Genomic DNA, 13,126 nt, shown 5'->3' on the forward strand with positions numbered 1-13,126 from the left:
CCCTCTGATCTGCGGACAGCATTCAAGATGCCCTTTGACGCCTCCAGAATCACAGCTAAGGCGGAGCAGAGAGGCCTGAAAGTGCGAGGGTTGTTCATGACAGCTGATTCACCCCACTGGCGAGTTAAAATGTCAGGACTCATGCCATGTTCTTTCGCGATTGTCTCTGGAAGCTTGGCTGTGAGCCTTGGATTTACACCAAGACGCCGTCGAGGCGTGTACAATAGAAACAAAATAGGAGACGGAAAAGGAGTGCCATGGCAGCATTTTTACCGTGAAGATGCCGAGTGAGAATGAAATAACCGTGAAATGCTTAGATCGGTATCATCTATACAAAGAGGATGGAAGGGGGACTCCTTATCCTTTCCCAGTTATACACACATAGATTGATCCGTGATGAAGGCGAGTGCGCACGAATGCTGTCTTGGATCCGGGACGGCCAGGCCGCCACAACTCTGTTAGCCTGTTGTTAGCCTAACGGGTTGACTTTCACGTGATGTTCCGTGCCTGTACACTTGAGTGCACGTGCCATAGGCATAGTGAATACCTACCACAGGTATTTGGGATAACGGTTCACAGTTTTCCAAAATTGGCAACTGCATTGCCAGGAAGGGCTCGTCATTCCCAGTCACGACAATCGAGATGGATCAAGCCGAGCAGCCAGATTTCAGACGCACGCAGAAATTCTTCGTTGCGCTGTGTGCGAATACCCCAGCAGCGACCGAGGGTGTGTCTGTTTCGCGACGCTTGGAGACGATTTCAGTGTCGTTACGCGAGATCAGTGCCCAAGTTCAATAGGTCGATGCTCGGGTTCAACAGGTCAATGCCCGATTTTCGCAGCTCGAATTGCGTCTTGATGGACACATGAGCCAGATCAACACTCGCTTGGCTGCTGAATGAATGAGTTGCTGTGTTGATTGTTGTCGCGCCAGAACTAATGAGAGCAATGAACACTATACTGCGACGAGAACAAGGCAGCGACAGTGCTGGGCTCCGGGTTGCGGCCACTACTGGATGTACAGACGGGACGACCTATCAAAGTGTCCCCGCCGACATAGATATGATTACGTCTAGAGATACATGTAGCTGCTGACTTTCACAATTGATGCCGTTCAGAGATGATGCCGTTCAGAAATGGTGACGATTAGACATAATGACGTTTAGACATGAGTATATTCAGACATGATCCAGTGGGCTATGTTGTGATTGGCATAGGCATGTGATACACATCCATCTCCTGACCGGGGGCAGATGCATAAGCTTGAAAGCACAGAGGCAAACGCAGTCAAGCAGTGAGACTGGATAGGTGACTCGATCCTGAAAGCTTTTAGCACGGTCCAAGGAAAGGGAACCCTCGCATGGGGTGCAGAAGCAGTGTGTTGGCATCATGCGACACACGATGGCCCCCCCCTCATCACTTGCATCTCCTCGTCCCCAGCTGTCCCTTAGTCCCAAATCTTTACAAGGGGGTGGTCCCCGAGCCTTCCCCAAGTCCCGCCTGTGGCCGACCCTAATGAGCGACCCAACTGCAAGCGAGTCCACTGGAGATGCGCCAAGACACCCCACCGATCCACGACACACACACGGCAGGGGCCAACGGATGGGAAGGACCATCCCTTCCGCAGGTCGCCCAGCCACTCCTGGCTTGCCACCCATACCTTTCTGGTCCTAACCGCCTGTCCAGGCCGAGGACGAACGTGCCTGGCTCGGGTAGCAGCTGCCCAGCAAACCGACTGACTATGCACTTGTGACCGCCAGAAGTGGCCCACTGGTGGATCCCGCCCAACCCTGCTGTGCGCAAAGTGGACCGTGTGGTGGCTGTAGCCGTGGACCTGCCGTGGTATGGTATGGTCAATCGGCACGCTGGTGACCGCCGGTGGACTGGAGACTGGAGCCCTGGGCACATCTCGTCTCCTCACTCCAAGACAGGACTGGACCAGTACTGCCACTTGGACCGGCACTGGATCGTGCATCGGGACCAGGCACGAGTTGAAAACATGACACCTCCTTCACCATCTCTTGACCGCCTTCTTGACCCTACATCTGCTTCTCCTCCCTCCTCCGCGCGGTCACGACCATCTCTAGATACCCCATCTTCCCACAACGAGGACCGACCCACTCGCGCATCCTCTCCCTCTCCTCTCGACGGCGTCTACGATCTCGAATCGCTTCCCGAACCCCTGTCTGGTCCATCCACCCACGCGACCACCTCGAATGCCCTCACACACTCGATAGCGTCCTCCTCGTCTTCCTCTCCTTTTGCCGCCACTGGCCCCTCGTCCGGGCCCATCATTGAGATGGAACCAATGACCGGTGCCGGCCATCGCCGGCGCCGCAGCAGTCTCATGCAGAGCGTCGGCGCAAGCACACCTGACAGAGCGGCCCGCCCTCGCGCACAGTCGCTTCGAACACCCGGCGCCCGAGCACCAGGCGGCCTTGCTGAGGAGCCGAAGATCTCGGAGGAAGCTCCAGACGCTTTCCCATCAGCCTCTGCAGATCCCGCGGATGACAGCTTCTCGGACGAGGACCTACATGATGACGAGGAGACGGGGCTCACAAAGAAGGACAGGAGGCGGAAGCGGCAGAAGAAGAGACGCAACACGCTCCTCGACCAGAGGATAGCAAGAGGAGGTGATATCACGGCGGAGGAGAAGAAGGAGGCCGATCACAACGTCGTCAGGAACCTGGCCATCAACGCTTCGTTGATCCTGTTGTGGTACATTTTCTCACTGAGCATCTCTTTGGTACGTCGCGACATCCCCATCAGCCGATTTTCTCCGTGCCCTCCGAAGCTGACGCTCCGTTCCCGTTGTCCTACAGTACAACAAGTGGATGTTCGACAAGGATCGTCTCAATTTCGCATTCCCCCTATTCACGACAAGCTGTCACATGCTTGTCCAGTTTGCCCTGTCCGGCCTGGTTCTCTACTTCATCCCGTCATTACGACCTCAGAATGCCCAACATAACTCGGATGCTGGTCGGTCACGACACGAGACGGAACCCGATCGGCCCTTGATGTCGAAATTATTCTACCTCACGCGTATCGGGCCTTGCGGCGCGGCGACAGGGCTCGACATCGGCTTGGGCAACACGTCCCTGAAGTTTATCACCTTGACCTTCTACAGTACGTCATCGCAGACTCTGGCGCCGTCCGTCGTTGCTGCCCTTGCTAACATTATGAAGCCATGTGCAAGTCTTCGTCTTTAGCATTCGTCCTGATTTTCGCCTTTATCTTCCGACTCGAAAAACCAACCTGGAGACTTGTTGCCATCATAGCCACCATGACTGCCGGCGTCGTTCTCATGGTATCAGGCGAGGTCGAGTTCAAGCTTGGTGGCTTCGTCCTCGTCATTTCCGCCGCCTTCTTCTCTGGTTTCCGCTGGGCCCTCACTCAGATTCTTCTACTGCGCAACCCTGCCACATCCAACCCCTTTTCTAGCATTTTCTTCTTAGCACCCGTCATGTTTGTGGTTTTGATGGCAATCGCCATCCCCGTCGAAGGATTCCCTGCTCTCTTCGAAGGACTCAAAGCACTCGTCAAGGAGTGGGGCATCATCATGACCCCCCTTTTCCTGCTGTTCCCCGGCTGTATCGCCTTTCTCATGACGGCTTCCGAGTTCGCTCTGCTGCAGCGGACCTCAGTGGTCACGTTGTCGATTGCTGGAATTTTCAAAGAGGTCGTCACCATTTTGGCCGCCGCCCTCGTGTTCGAAGACCATCTCACTCCCGTCAACGCCGTTGGGCTTGTCACTACCATGCTTGCCATTGTCGCCTACAACTGGATGAAGATTCGCCAGATGCGACAGGAGGCTCAAGAGGATGTCCATCGTGGACACGCGGAGCCCGACAGCGCTTCTAACGACAGCGGGAGTGATACCGAGGACGTCGTGGGCGAGCAAGCTGGTCTGCTAGCACGGTCGAGTGCCGATATTGACGATAACCTCGTTACTCTCGATGGCGACATTATTCCCAATCCTGCCCAGGACGCACATTTTGAGGCTCAGGAGTCTCGGACGGCACAAGCTCATCGGGACAATTGAGCAGCCCAGTCATCATGACTGGTCGTTCGCAGAGAGAAATCTTTTGTAGGTATTTTGGCATTATTTTTTTTCGGAAGGGGTCAGCATGCGACGCCTGAGAATGGCGAGCGCTGAAGCAGAAGATGAGAAGACGGCGTACATAAGCCTTGTGAGCCTTTTGGATCTAGACAGAAGGGCCAGAGGCACGCCGTATGGTGCGCGGAGGAGCAGATCACATGCGTGCCCGCAAGAGGCGATTGTGCTGCTAAATCTGATCTGATGATACCCCGAATACAACTCCGGACGAGGATTGACACATCAATGCTCGCTCCCTGACTGAGTATTAAAATATTTTATTAAATCCGAACGTCCCATGCGCCTTATCCATGCAGCGTGCTTTGTATAGAAAGTGTTGCAACACAAGACTGTCGCCCAAACCACGCAACTCTTCACACGTTGCGCGTTTGTTCTTCCCAAGTGGGCATTGTTCCCCTAACCCAGCAGGCGGAGGCCATTCTTCGTCTTCTGTCCCGGCTTCGATACGCCCCCGTGGTGCACCGGTCCCAAGGTAGCATCGGCACCGCCCTCCTGCCTGCCGCCCACGCCGCTGCCGTTGCCACCGCGGTTCTTGTTCTTGTTGTCCTTGCCGTGCTTTCCACGGCCTTTCTCCTTGACGTTGGTGACCTTGATTTCCGTGTTGGCCTTGCGCACGACGACGGGGTGGCTCTGGATGTACTTGCCGTTCATCTCCTTGGCAGCCTGGAAAAAATCGTCAGCGTCGCTAAAGGCAACGAAGCCGAAGCCCTTGGACTTGGACGTGCGCTTGTCGCGGACGACGCGGGCCTTGGCGACCGAGGACCAGCGCGCAAAGGCTTTGAGGAGGGACTCGTCCGTCACCTCGCCAGCGAGGTTGCCGACAAAGAGGCGCAGGTGCGATGGGTCCCACTCGACGAGCGTGTCGTCAGTCCACTTTTTGCCGCCGCCCTCGCGGACGACCGTCTTCTTCTTGTCTCCCGTGGCGGCGGCTGCTGCGGCTGCTGCGGCGGCCGCCGCCGCCGCGGCATCGGGTTCCGGGCCGGGGATGGTCGAAGGCGCGGAACCTGGGGTTGAGGAGGAGGCGCCTGCGGCGTCGCGGCCAGAGTAGGCGCTCTGCCATTGGGCTATTTGGGCGGCGAGCTCGGGGTCGTACGAGGGGTCGGCGGCGGCGGCCGTGCCGGGGGCGGGAAAGGGGTTACGGATCTGGGGGCCGGCGCCGTAGGATGCTGCGCTCGCTGGCGCGTTGTAGGCGCCTTGCTGGTAGGTGTTGCTGCTCGGTTGCTGCGGCTGCTGGGGGTACCGATACGGTTGTGACTGCGCCTGGTAGGGGGCGCTCATGGAGGATGCGGGCTGCTGGTAGGTGGGGTAGGAGGAAGGGCCGTACTGGCCGGCGGCCGGGGCGCTGCCGGCGCCATAGCTGGGAGCGCTGGAGTAGGAAGATTGGGCGGGTGTGAAGGCCGGCTTGAAGGAGGACTTGAAGCCGCCGCCGCTGCCGCCTGATGATGCGCTGGCCGAAGGAGGCGGACGGGCGGGAAGCGAGGGGTGCGACGAGTTGGATGAGGCGTTTGAGATACCTGGAGGGGGCGGGTAGGCCATGATGAATGAACTGTGCTTTTTGGGAACAACGCGGTTTGGTGCTGGCTGTTATGGAACGTACCTCTGAGCCGGTTTCCTGCTCAAAGAGTGCCTGCGTTTGAGTGGAGATGATTTTTAAAATTGTTACTGTGAGTGTCAAATCGACGAGATATCGGTCGTATTGAAGTTTGGCGCAAACTGTAATGGCGATCGCGTTGTCGTGATGTTGATGCAGGTGGAAAAATCCGTATCCACTTCAGCCTTGGACGGATGGGAGCCTGGTGCGGGATGTGTGGCGTTCTGTCAGTGAAATCACGTGCACAGAGGCTGCGATGTGTGGCTGGAGCGGGACGGACCCCCACGCTGTTCATGGTTCTCCGGAAAATTTGGTCGCGAGGGAATTGTTGGCCATGACATCTCCTTGACTTCTGCCGGTCTAATCAGTCATGTCACGGCGGAGTCTCCGCGGAGTCTTCGGGCGGGCGCCCGGTGGCTCGGTGCAGCCCCGAAGACGGCTGGATGCGACATTTTTGTCACGAATCATCCGTATTTAGCGTGGATCCCAACGGATAAGAGCGCGCCTGAGCTCAATTCGCTGGGCTCGAGCTTCGAGCCTCACAGGCCTCCCGGATATCAGGAGAGGGGGGATTCATTAACATAGACGCCCGAGGCGGAACCTCCACGAGTGAGGAAGCAGAATTGTCGGGCAGAAACCGGAATGCAGATGCTGGCCGTCCTCGACGATTCCGAAACCCTTGGGATGAACGCCATCTCAGGACGAGGCAGGGGTGCCAGGCGAGGCTGAGATCATGCCCATGATGCCCCTCAAAAGAAATGCATTCGCGAGGGGTACGCACTGTCACCAGCAGGAGGGCCCTAACTTCCGCGCAAAGGGGGAGGCGGTGCGATTCAGGCCGAAGGCAGCCCGACAGTCAGTCATGGTCAGAGGCAATTCATCAAGGTCGCAGGCGTTCCCGTTTTCTTCGGCTTGTTGGAAGGTTGGGGGTCATTTGGGGGTCACTTCATACCAACTGGTGCAGGTGCGCCGGATTTCGAAACCTCTGGGCTTTACGACCAGCCTTGGGAGGTGTCCGTAGTCGCAGTCGCAGATCGCATTCCCTGGAACACCCGCAGTGTGAGGCAGAAACTGGCAGGGCGAGCGGCCAATGGGATGGTTCGGCCGAAGCGGATTCGGACCACAGTGCTCAAGGGTTCTGGAGGTAATGGGGGTCCACGATGGCTTCGTGTCCCACGTCACGCCCACCGGCGGCCGGGCTGGTTTGTTTGGGCTGGACCAGTGATGCGGGCCATGGGCCGCTTGGTTCAGGCTGCCCCTCCATGCGCGCCCATGACGACGCTGCTCTGAGGAAGTGGCGCGCAGTAGATGATGCTCGGTGCTTGATCAGCAAGGATTTCGCAAGTCATGTTTGATGTTTGGGGGTGAATGCGACGTTTGTCCAGCCACTATGGGACTGTGTAGCAAGGACGCCATTTTTTTTGTCCTTGTATTCCGCCCTCAATCTGTCAGTAGATGGTTCGTTCTCTCCTTGATATGTGTGGACATGGATCGCGGAAAGCATATTTGCTTTACTCCATGATGCTGATTGCAAGCGGCAGTCGAAGCGAAAGCAGACCGAGCTCACCACCCCACGCGCGCCTGGCAATCTTCAGCGTCATGATCGATCCAATGCCCGCTAAAACCCTACGTTGGACTGTGGCACGCCGCGGCGTTAAGCCCAGTGCAGACGAGAGATTCTCCATGTCGCATCTCCTAGCAACCAGGATCAAGACCCAAAATCACCCCGCCGCTCACAGCAAGCAGGTAAGGAGTAAGGAGGGGAGAGGGGGACAGAAGGCAGGCCCCACCCCTCACTGCCCCTCCCTCACCTCCCGGCCAGGCACTGTGACACCCGCCGATGATTGGGGCGCTCTGTCATCGCCCATCCCATCTTCTCCCCATGAGCCTAGAGCCCAGAGCCTAGAGCCTGAGCCTGGAGCCTATGAGCCAGGAACTCCGTAATAATAACTTCCGCACCCCCCTCAGCTCTTGTCTGCTCCGGTTCGGTTCGGTTCGCCTGGAGATAAATATCTACACCTCTCCTCCCACCACTCTCTTCCCTTCCCGCTGAACCCACCTTGCTGCTGTAACTTCAATCGCAAGCAATCCGATCCCACCAAACGACCTTCATCATGTCTGGCGCCGTGTAAGTCAAAGCTCCTCTACCCCTCCATCTGGCTCCTCTGGCTCTACCTCTCGGCCTCTGCCGCTGCCTCTGCCTCTGGTTCTGGCGCAGGATCTGGCTCTGGTTCTGTCTGGTCTCTCTGCCTTTCTCCTCGTCCTTCGTCATGACGGAAACCCGAGCGATTACCCCACCACCCCGCCCCTCAACTCTTTTTTGTTGCTCGCCCAGGCTCTGGCACCTTCCACGATGACACGGCAGTCAATTCCCGCAATCTCGCGCCCATGGATCCGGCTCTCGTGTCATTGTCGAAATTGTCATTTTCTGCGGCAGCAATTCTGGAAGCACTGCGCTTGAGAGTGATGGCGCCTCGAGCCAGTTCCAAACAAAATCCCAAGCCAGCTCACCCCTCCCCCCACTTACCTTGGTGCCCCTCGCTCTGACGCCTCCATCGCCCCGACCCAGCGCTCGTCTCGTCAACATTGTTGGCGGCGTCGTTCCAGCTCTGTCTTCCTCCGTGACGAAGTCCAGTACTGACAATGTGGCAAGCGCGGATCTCGGCCTTGTTGGCCTTGCTGTCATGTAAGTTTCTGAAGCTCCCCCCCCCCTCCCTCCTTTCGAGATGTACCGTCTCTGCCGGAATAGCGCCCCTCCCCCTTTCCGCCCCGCCCGTGCTGATACCGTTGATCAGGGGACAGAACATCATTCTGAACATGGCCGACCATGGCTACACTATTGCGGCCTTCAACCGTACCGTTGCCAAGGTCGACCGCTTCCTCGCTAACGAGGCCAAGGGCAAGTCCATTGTTGGCGCCCACTCCATCGAGGAGTTCGTCTCCAAGCTCAAGACGCCCCGCCGTGTCATGCTCCTCGTGCAGGCCGGCAAGGCCGTCGATGACTACATCGAGACCCTCATCCCCCTCCTCGAGCGCGGCGACATCATCATTGATGGCGGCAACTCCCACTTCCCCGACTCCAACCGCCGCACTCAATACTGCGCCAGCAAGGGCCTGCGTTTCGTCGGCTCCGGTGTCTCCGGTGGCGAGGAGGGTGCCCGCTACGGCCCCTCCATGATGCCCGGTGGTAACGAGGAGGCCTGGCCCTTCATCAAGGACATCTTCCAGGACATCGCCGCCAAGAGCGACGGCGAGGCCTGCTGCGACTGGGTCGGTGACGAGGGTGCTGGCCACTACGTCAAGATGGTCCACAACGGTATCGAGTACGGTGACATGCAGCTCATTTGCGAGGTAAGCTCCCGTCCGCTCCCCATCTGCCTCCTGTGTCTCCTGTGCAGTGCCATTGGCGGCACGTTGAGAACGGACGCTAACCTGCACCAACAAAATAGGCCTACGACATCATGAAGCGTGGCCTCGGCATGTCCTACAAGGAGATGGGCGACACCTTCGCCAAGTGGAACACTGGTGTCCTTGACTCCTTCCTCATCGAGATTACTCGTGACATCCTCTACTTCAACGACGAGGATGGCACTCCCCTTGCCGAGAAGATTCTTGACAAGGCCGGCCAGAAGGGTACCGGCAAGTGGACCGCCGTCAACGCTCTTGACCTCGGCATGCCCGTCACCCTGATCGCCGAGGCTGTCCTCGCCCGCTGCCTGTCCGCCATCAAGGACGAGCGCACCAAGGCCTCTGGTGTTCTTCGCTTCGAGAGCCGCGTTCAGAAGTTCGAGGGCGACAAGCAGCAGTTCCTCGACGATCTCGAGCAGGCTCTGTACGCCTCCAAGATCATCTCGTACGCCCAGGGCTTCATGCTCATGCAGGAGGTGAGTCTTTTTTTTTTTAGTAGTTTTTGCACTTTCCGGCGCACACAAGCCGATGCTCTGCAGAGATGTACGACTTACTGACACGAATAAAAAAATGCAGGCCGCCAAGGAGTACGGCTGGAAGCTCAACAAGCCCTCGATCGCCCTCATGTGGCGCGGTGGCTGCATCATCCGCTCCGTCTTCCTCAAGGACATCACCTCTGCCTACCGCAAGAACCCCGACCTCCAGAACCTCCTGTTCGACGACTTCTTCAACAAGGCCATCCACACCGCCCAGCCCGGCTGGAGAGACGTCGTCGCCAAGTCGGCGCTCCTCGGCATTCCCACCCCCGCCTTCTCTACCGCTCTGTCGTGGTTCGACGGCTACCGCACCAAGGACCTTCCCGCCAACCTTCTGCAGGCCCAGCGTGACTACTTCGGCGCCCACACCTTCCGTGTCAAGCCCGAGCACGCCAACGAGAAGTACCCCGTTGACACGGATGTTCACGTCAACTGGACCGGCCGTGGCGGCAACGTTTCTGCGTCTACGTACCAGGCTTAAAAGGGGTGTGTGCGTTGTGGTAATGGGTCCGGACAGGATGGGGTGATCTTACGTACTTGCCAGCCAGATGCTGGATCATGAAATGAAAGACAATTGTAACATGAACCTTGCTCAAAGTGTCATGACGTGAACAGGTCGTGATGCCATGACACGACACTGATGGTGCCCGTAAATGAAGCCTGCATGTAACTCCTCAAGGTACAACCTACAGGTACCTTGCCTACGGAACTCCTGAACTAAGCCCGATCCGGACGGGTGCCTTGCGTGTCTCTGGAGGTGGTCCGTGCGCAGCCTCGTCGCGAAAGAATTTGGGTTGGGGCGCGCCGTGGCCAGCGTCCGGCACGACGAGCAAGGGCCAGGCTGAACAACCATCAACCACAGTGCCACTCGCCGCGCAACATTCATCGTCTAGCCCCCCCCTCATTAAATCGGCAGTCATCTACACTTCAGCGCTGCTCGGTCCGAGGACCCATTAGCACCCCGAAAAGGCCACGACACTCTTTCCTAGATTTCCACCGAGTTCGAATCGGCCGCGACGCGCCTTCCCTCGCTTGACCATGGCGCAGCAACAACCAATTCATGACCCTAGCGACGCGATCGAGGACCAGCTCGTAGGCCATCACCGTGAATCCATTGATTCGTCCCTTTGACTCTCCAAGCATCGCGCTGACACGGAAGGCAGCTTCCGCACGTTCACCTCATCTCCGCGAACCAGTATCCCAACCAAGGCCGACTCGACCTTCAACACGTCACCAAATGGCTGCTAGGCGCCCCCCAGGTCGCCAAAGACAAGGCACCATTCTTCTGGACCTATCTCGATCGTCCCAACGATGGCCAGGTTCTCCTCACGTGGCAACCGCTCAAGAGACTGGGAACCAACTATGCTAGCGACGGCATCGTCTGGGCGCCTGAGCAGTACCACCGCCAGGAAGTCGGCAATGGACTGGTACGCATCAATTGCCCGTGTGACGTTGGCCTCCGCACTCGCTGACTTTGACAGAACCTTGAGATCTACTACAACAAGACGGGCTTCGCGCCCGGCGACCCAGCGGCCGTCCGCGCTCGCCGCAGGTTCCGACTGGTTCCCTCGCAACAGGTCAACATCAACGCGCCGCAGCCCGACATTAGCCTCTGGCTCGTACACTACGGCCAAGCCGACCCCCAGGACCGTCTCCCGATCAACATGGTTCCCTTCACGCAAGATAGCCAGACCATGCTGAACCAGCGCAACTACCTCCAGAACTGTGGCCAGATCACGCGCAAGGACTTCATGCTGTCCGACCGCGGCAACTGGCCGCAAATTGCGTGGCCGCGCAGTGGCGGCAACCGACAGCAGGTGTACGCGCCCATTCAGTCGAGGCGACTTCCCCAGCAGATGGCGTATCCCACTCACCAGCAGGTCATGCCCACCGGACGCCGGGGCGGCCGCCAGACGCAAGCGCAGGCGGCAGCCCAGGCGGCGGCTCAGTCTCAGGCGCCGCCTCCGCCGCCCGGCTCCCTGGCTGCCCTCCAGCTCGAGCTGGAGGACGAGGATCTCTATGGCGATGTGTTCGACACGCTGACGCCCCGGGACATTGCACTGTCTCGGTACCAGCAGAACCACGAGTGGATGGAGGAGGTGTGGTCCTCTCCGTATTCGCTCATTCACATTACCCCTCCCGACCTGGGTCTCGGCCTGAAGGGCGAGCTCGCCCCTCTCACCGACGGCATCTTCTCCTCTCAGGGCGGCGAGGCGCACCTGGAGAACCCCAAGAAGCCCTACGTCGGCAAGCTCGACAAGGGCCTCGCGGATGAGTTCAGGAAGCGGGCGCAGGAGCACATTGACACGACGAATGCCGAGATTGAGAAGATGAAGGCTGATCACGAGGCGGCCATCGCCAAAATGAAGGCCAACGCGACCATTCTCAGCGCGGAGAAGGAGCTCCGCCACTCAGTCGAGGAACGCGGAGCCGAGTTCTGGCGTCTCGAGGGCCAGGTGACTGACTCGGACGAGGGCAGCAGCGCCTGGTCGCAGAAGCACAACAAGAAAATCGACGACATTGTGGCGCAGGTCGAGGCGCATCTCGGACGTCAAATCGCGGTCCTCCATGGCGTGAACCGGGTGCAGGCGGGCGGCTACTTGGAACCCGTGCCTGAGCCTGTCAAGAAGGCGACGCCGGTGCCTGTGAAGGAGGCGACGCCAGTCGCTCTCCCCAACGTGGGCGCCGAGTCAAACGACATGTCACGCCGTCCTTCGCATGCCGGATCGCAGCAGAGCGGGGCTACCGGTGATGACGCTGATATCGACATGGGCGGTACGGCTGCGGGTCTTCTCGATGAGATGCATACGGGCTTGTCGTCGACGTCCACGCCCCTCAACTTCCCCACGCCATCGGGACTCAACTCGGGTGTAGCGACGCCGGCCAACTTGGGCGCACCCTCTCCCGCGCCGGCTGCAGCGTCCGGTCCTGGGCCAGACGTCTCCATGGCCAACACGGACGCCAACAAGGATGCGGCGGCCAGCAGCGGCCAGGACCAGGGCAGCGGCGATTGGGTCGTCGTGCCCAAGGGTGGTGTGTCTCCCGACACGAACGCGAACACGACGCCTGCCCCGGCCCCGGCCCCAGCCCCTGACGCCGCCGCGGCAGCAGCAGCAACGGCACCTACTGCCGTCGCCGCTCGGCAAGGCTCAGCCGTGGGAACACCGGCGCTCACTGAAGGCGACAACGACTTTAGCTCGCTCGGTGACCTCGACACAGCGGGTGAGGCGCTGGCCGGCTACGACGGCGGGCTGGACGGCGGAGCGGGTTCGCTTGGCGATGGGTTGGACCTGAACATGGAGATGGAAGACTCGGCATTCGGCGACGCGTTCCACGGGGCTTCAAACACGAACACGCCGGGGGAGAATCAATCCGAGGGCGTGTAGGACACTGCATTGGGTTGCTTTAACATGTGAGGCGACACCCTTCTTTTCCCCCCTTTCTTGTTTTGCCAGCTTGCCTCCCGTCGAACTCTG

The 13,126-nt window shown here is 58.9% G+C and overlaps 4 protein-coding genes across 4 annotated transcripts; 3 read left to right on the forward strand and 1 right to left on the reverse strand.

Annotated features, from left to right (window-relative positions):
* Positions 1-1,997: 1,997 nt before the first annotated feature.
* On the forward strand, positions 1,998-4,040 carry CAS42 (Triose-phosphate Transporter; the record flags this gene model as incomplete). Its single annotated transcript, XM_028636440.1, has 3 exons — positions 1,998-2,744; positions 2,821-3,124; positions 3,184-4,040. 3 exons carry the CDS (start codon positions 1,998-2,000, stop codon positions 4,038-4,040), a joined length of 1,908 nt encoding a protein of 635 aa, XP_028491384.1.
* Positions 4,041-4,511: 471 nt separating this feature from the next.
* D7B24_002228 (uncharacterized protein) lies at positions 4,512-5,651 on the reverse strand (the record flags this gene model as incomplete). The annotated part of the gene is made up of 1 exon (XM_028636441.1): positions 4,512-5,651. One exon carries the CDS (start codon positions 5,649-5,651, stop codon positions 4,512-4,514), a length of 1,140 nt encoding a protein of 379 aa, XP_028491385.1.
* A 2,169-nt stretch (positions 5,652-7,820) lies between these two features.
* GND1 (phosphogluconate dehydrogenase (decarboxylating) gnd1) lies at positions 7,821-10,131 on the forward strand (the record flags this gene model as incomplete). Its single annotated transcript, XM_028636442.1, has 6 exons — positions 7,821-7,834; positions 8,072-8,392; positions 8,502-8,574; positions 8,605-9,057; positions 9,156-9,590; positions 9,691-10,131. 6 exons carry the CDS (start codon positions 7,821-7,823, stop codon positions 10,129-10,131), a joined length of 1,737 nt encoding a protein of 578 aa, XP_028491386.1.
* Positions 10,132-10,688: 557 nt separating this feature from the next.
* On the forward strand, positions 10,689-13,036 carry D7B24_002230 (uncharacterized protein; the record flags this gene model as incomplete). Its single annotated transcript, XM_028636443.1, has 3 exons — positions 10,689-10,742; positions 10,814-11,077; positions 11,132-13,036. The coding sequence occupies 3 exons, from the start codon at positions 10,689-10,691 to the stop codon at positions 13,034-13,036; spliced, it is 2,223 nt and encodes a 740-aa protein (XP_028491387.1).
* Between the last annotated feature and the right edge of the window lie 90 nt (positions 13,037-13,126).

The sequence above is a fragment of the Verticillium nonalfalfae genome (genome assembly GCF_003724135.2).
Source record: "Verticillium nonalfalfae strain VnAa140/NRRL 66861 chromosome Unknown scaffold_150, whole genome shotgun sequence".
In the NCBI taxonomy this organism is placed as follows: domain Eukaryota; kingdom Fungi; phylum Ascomycota; class Sordariomycetes; order Glomerellales; family Plectosphaerellaceae; genus Verticillium; species Verticillium nonalfalfae.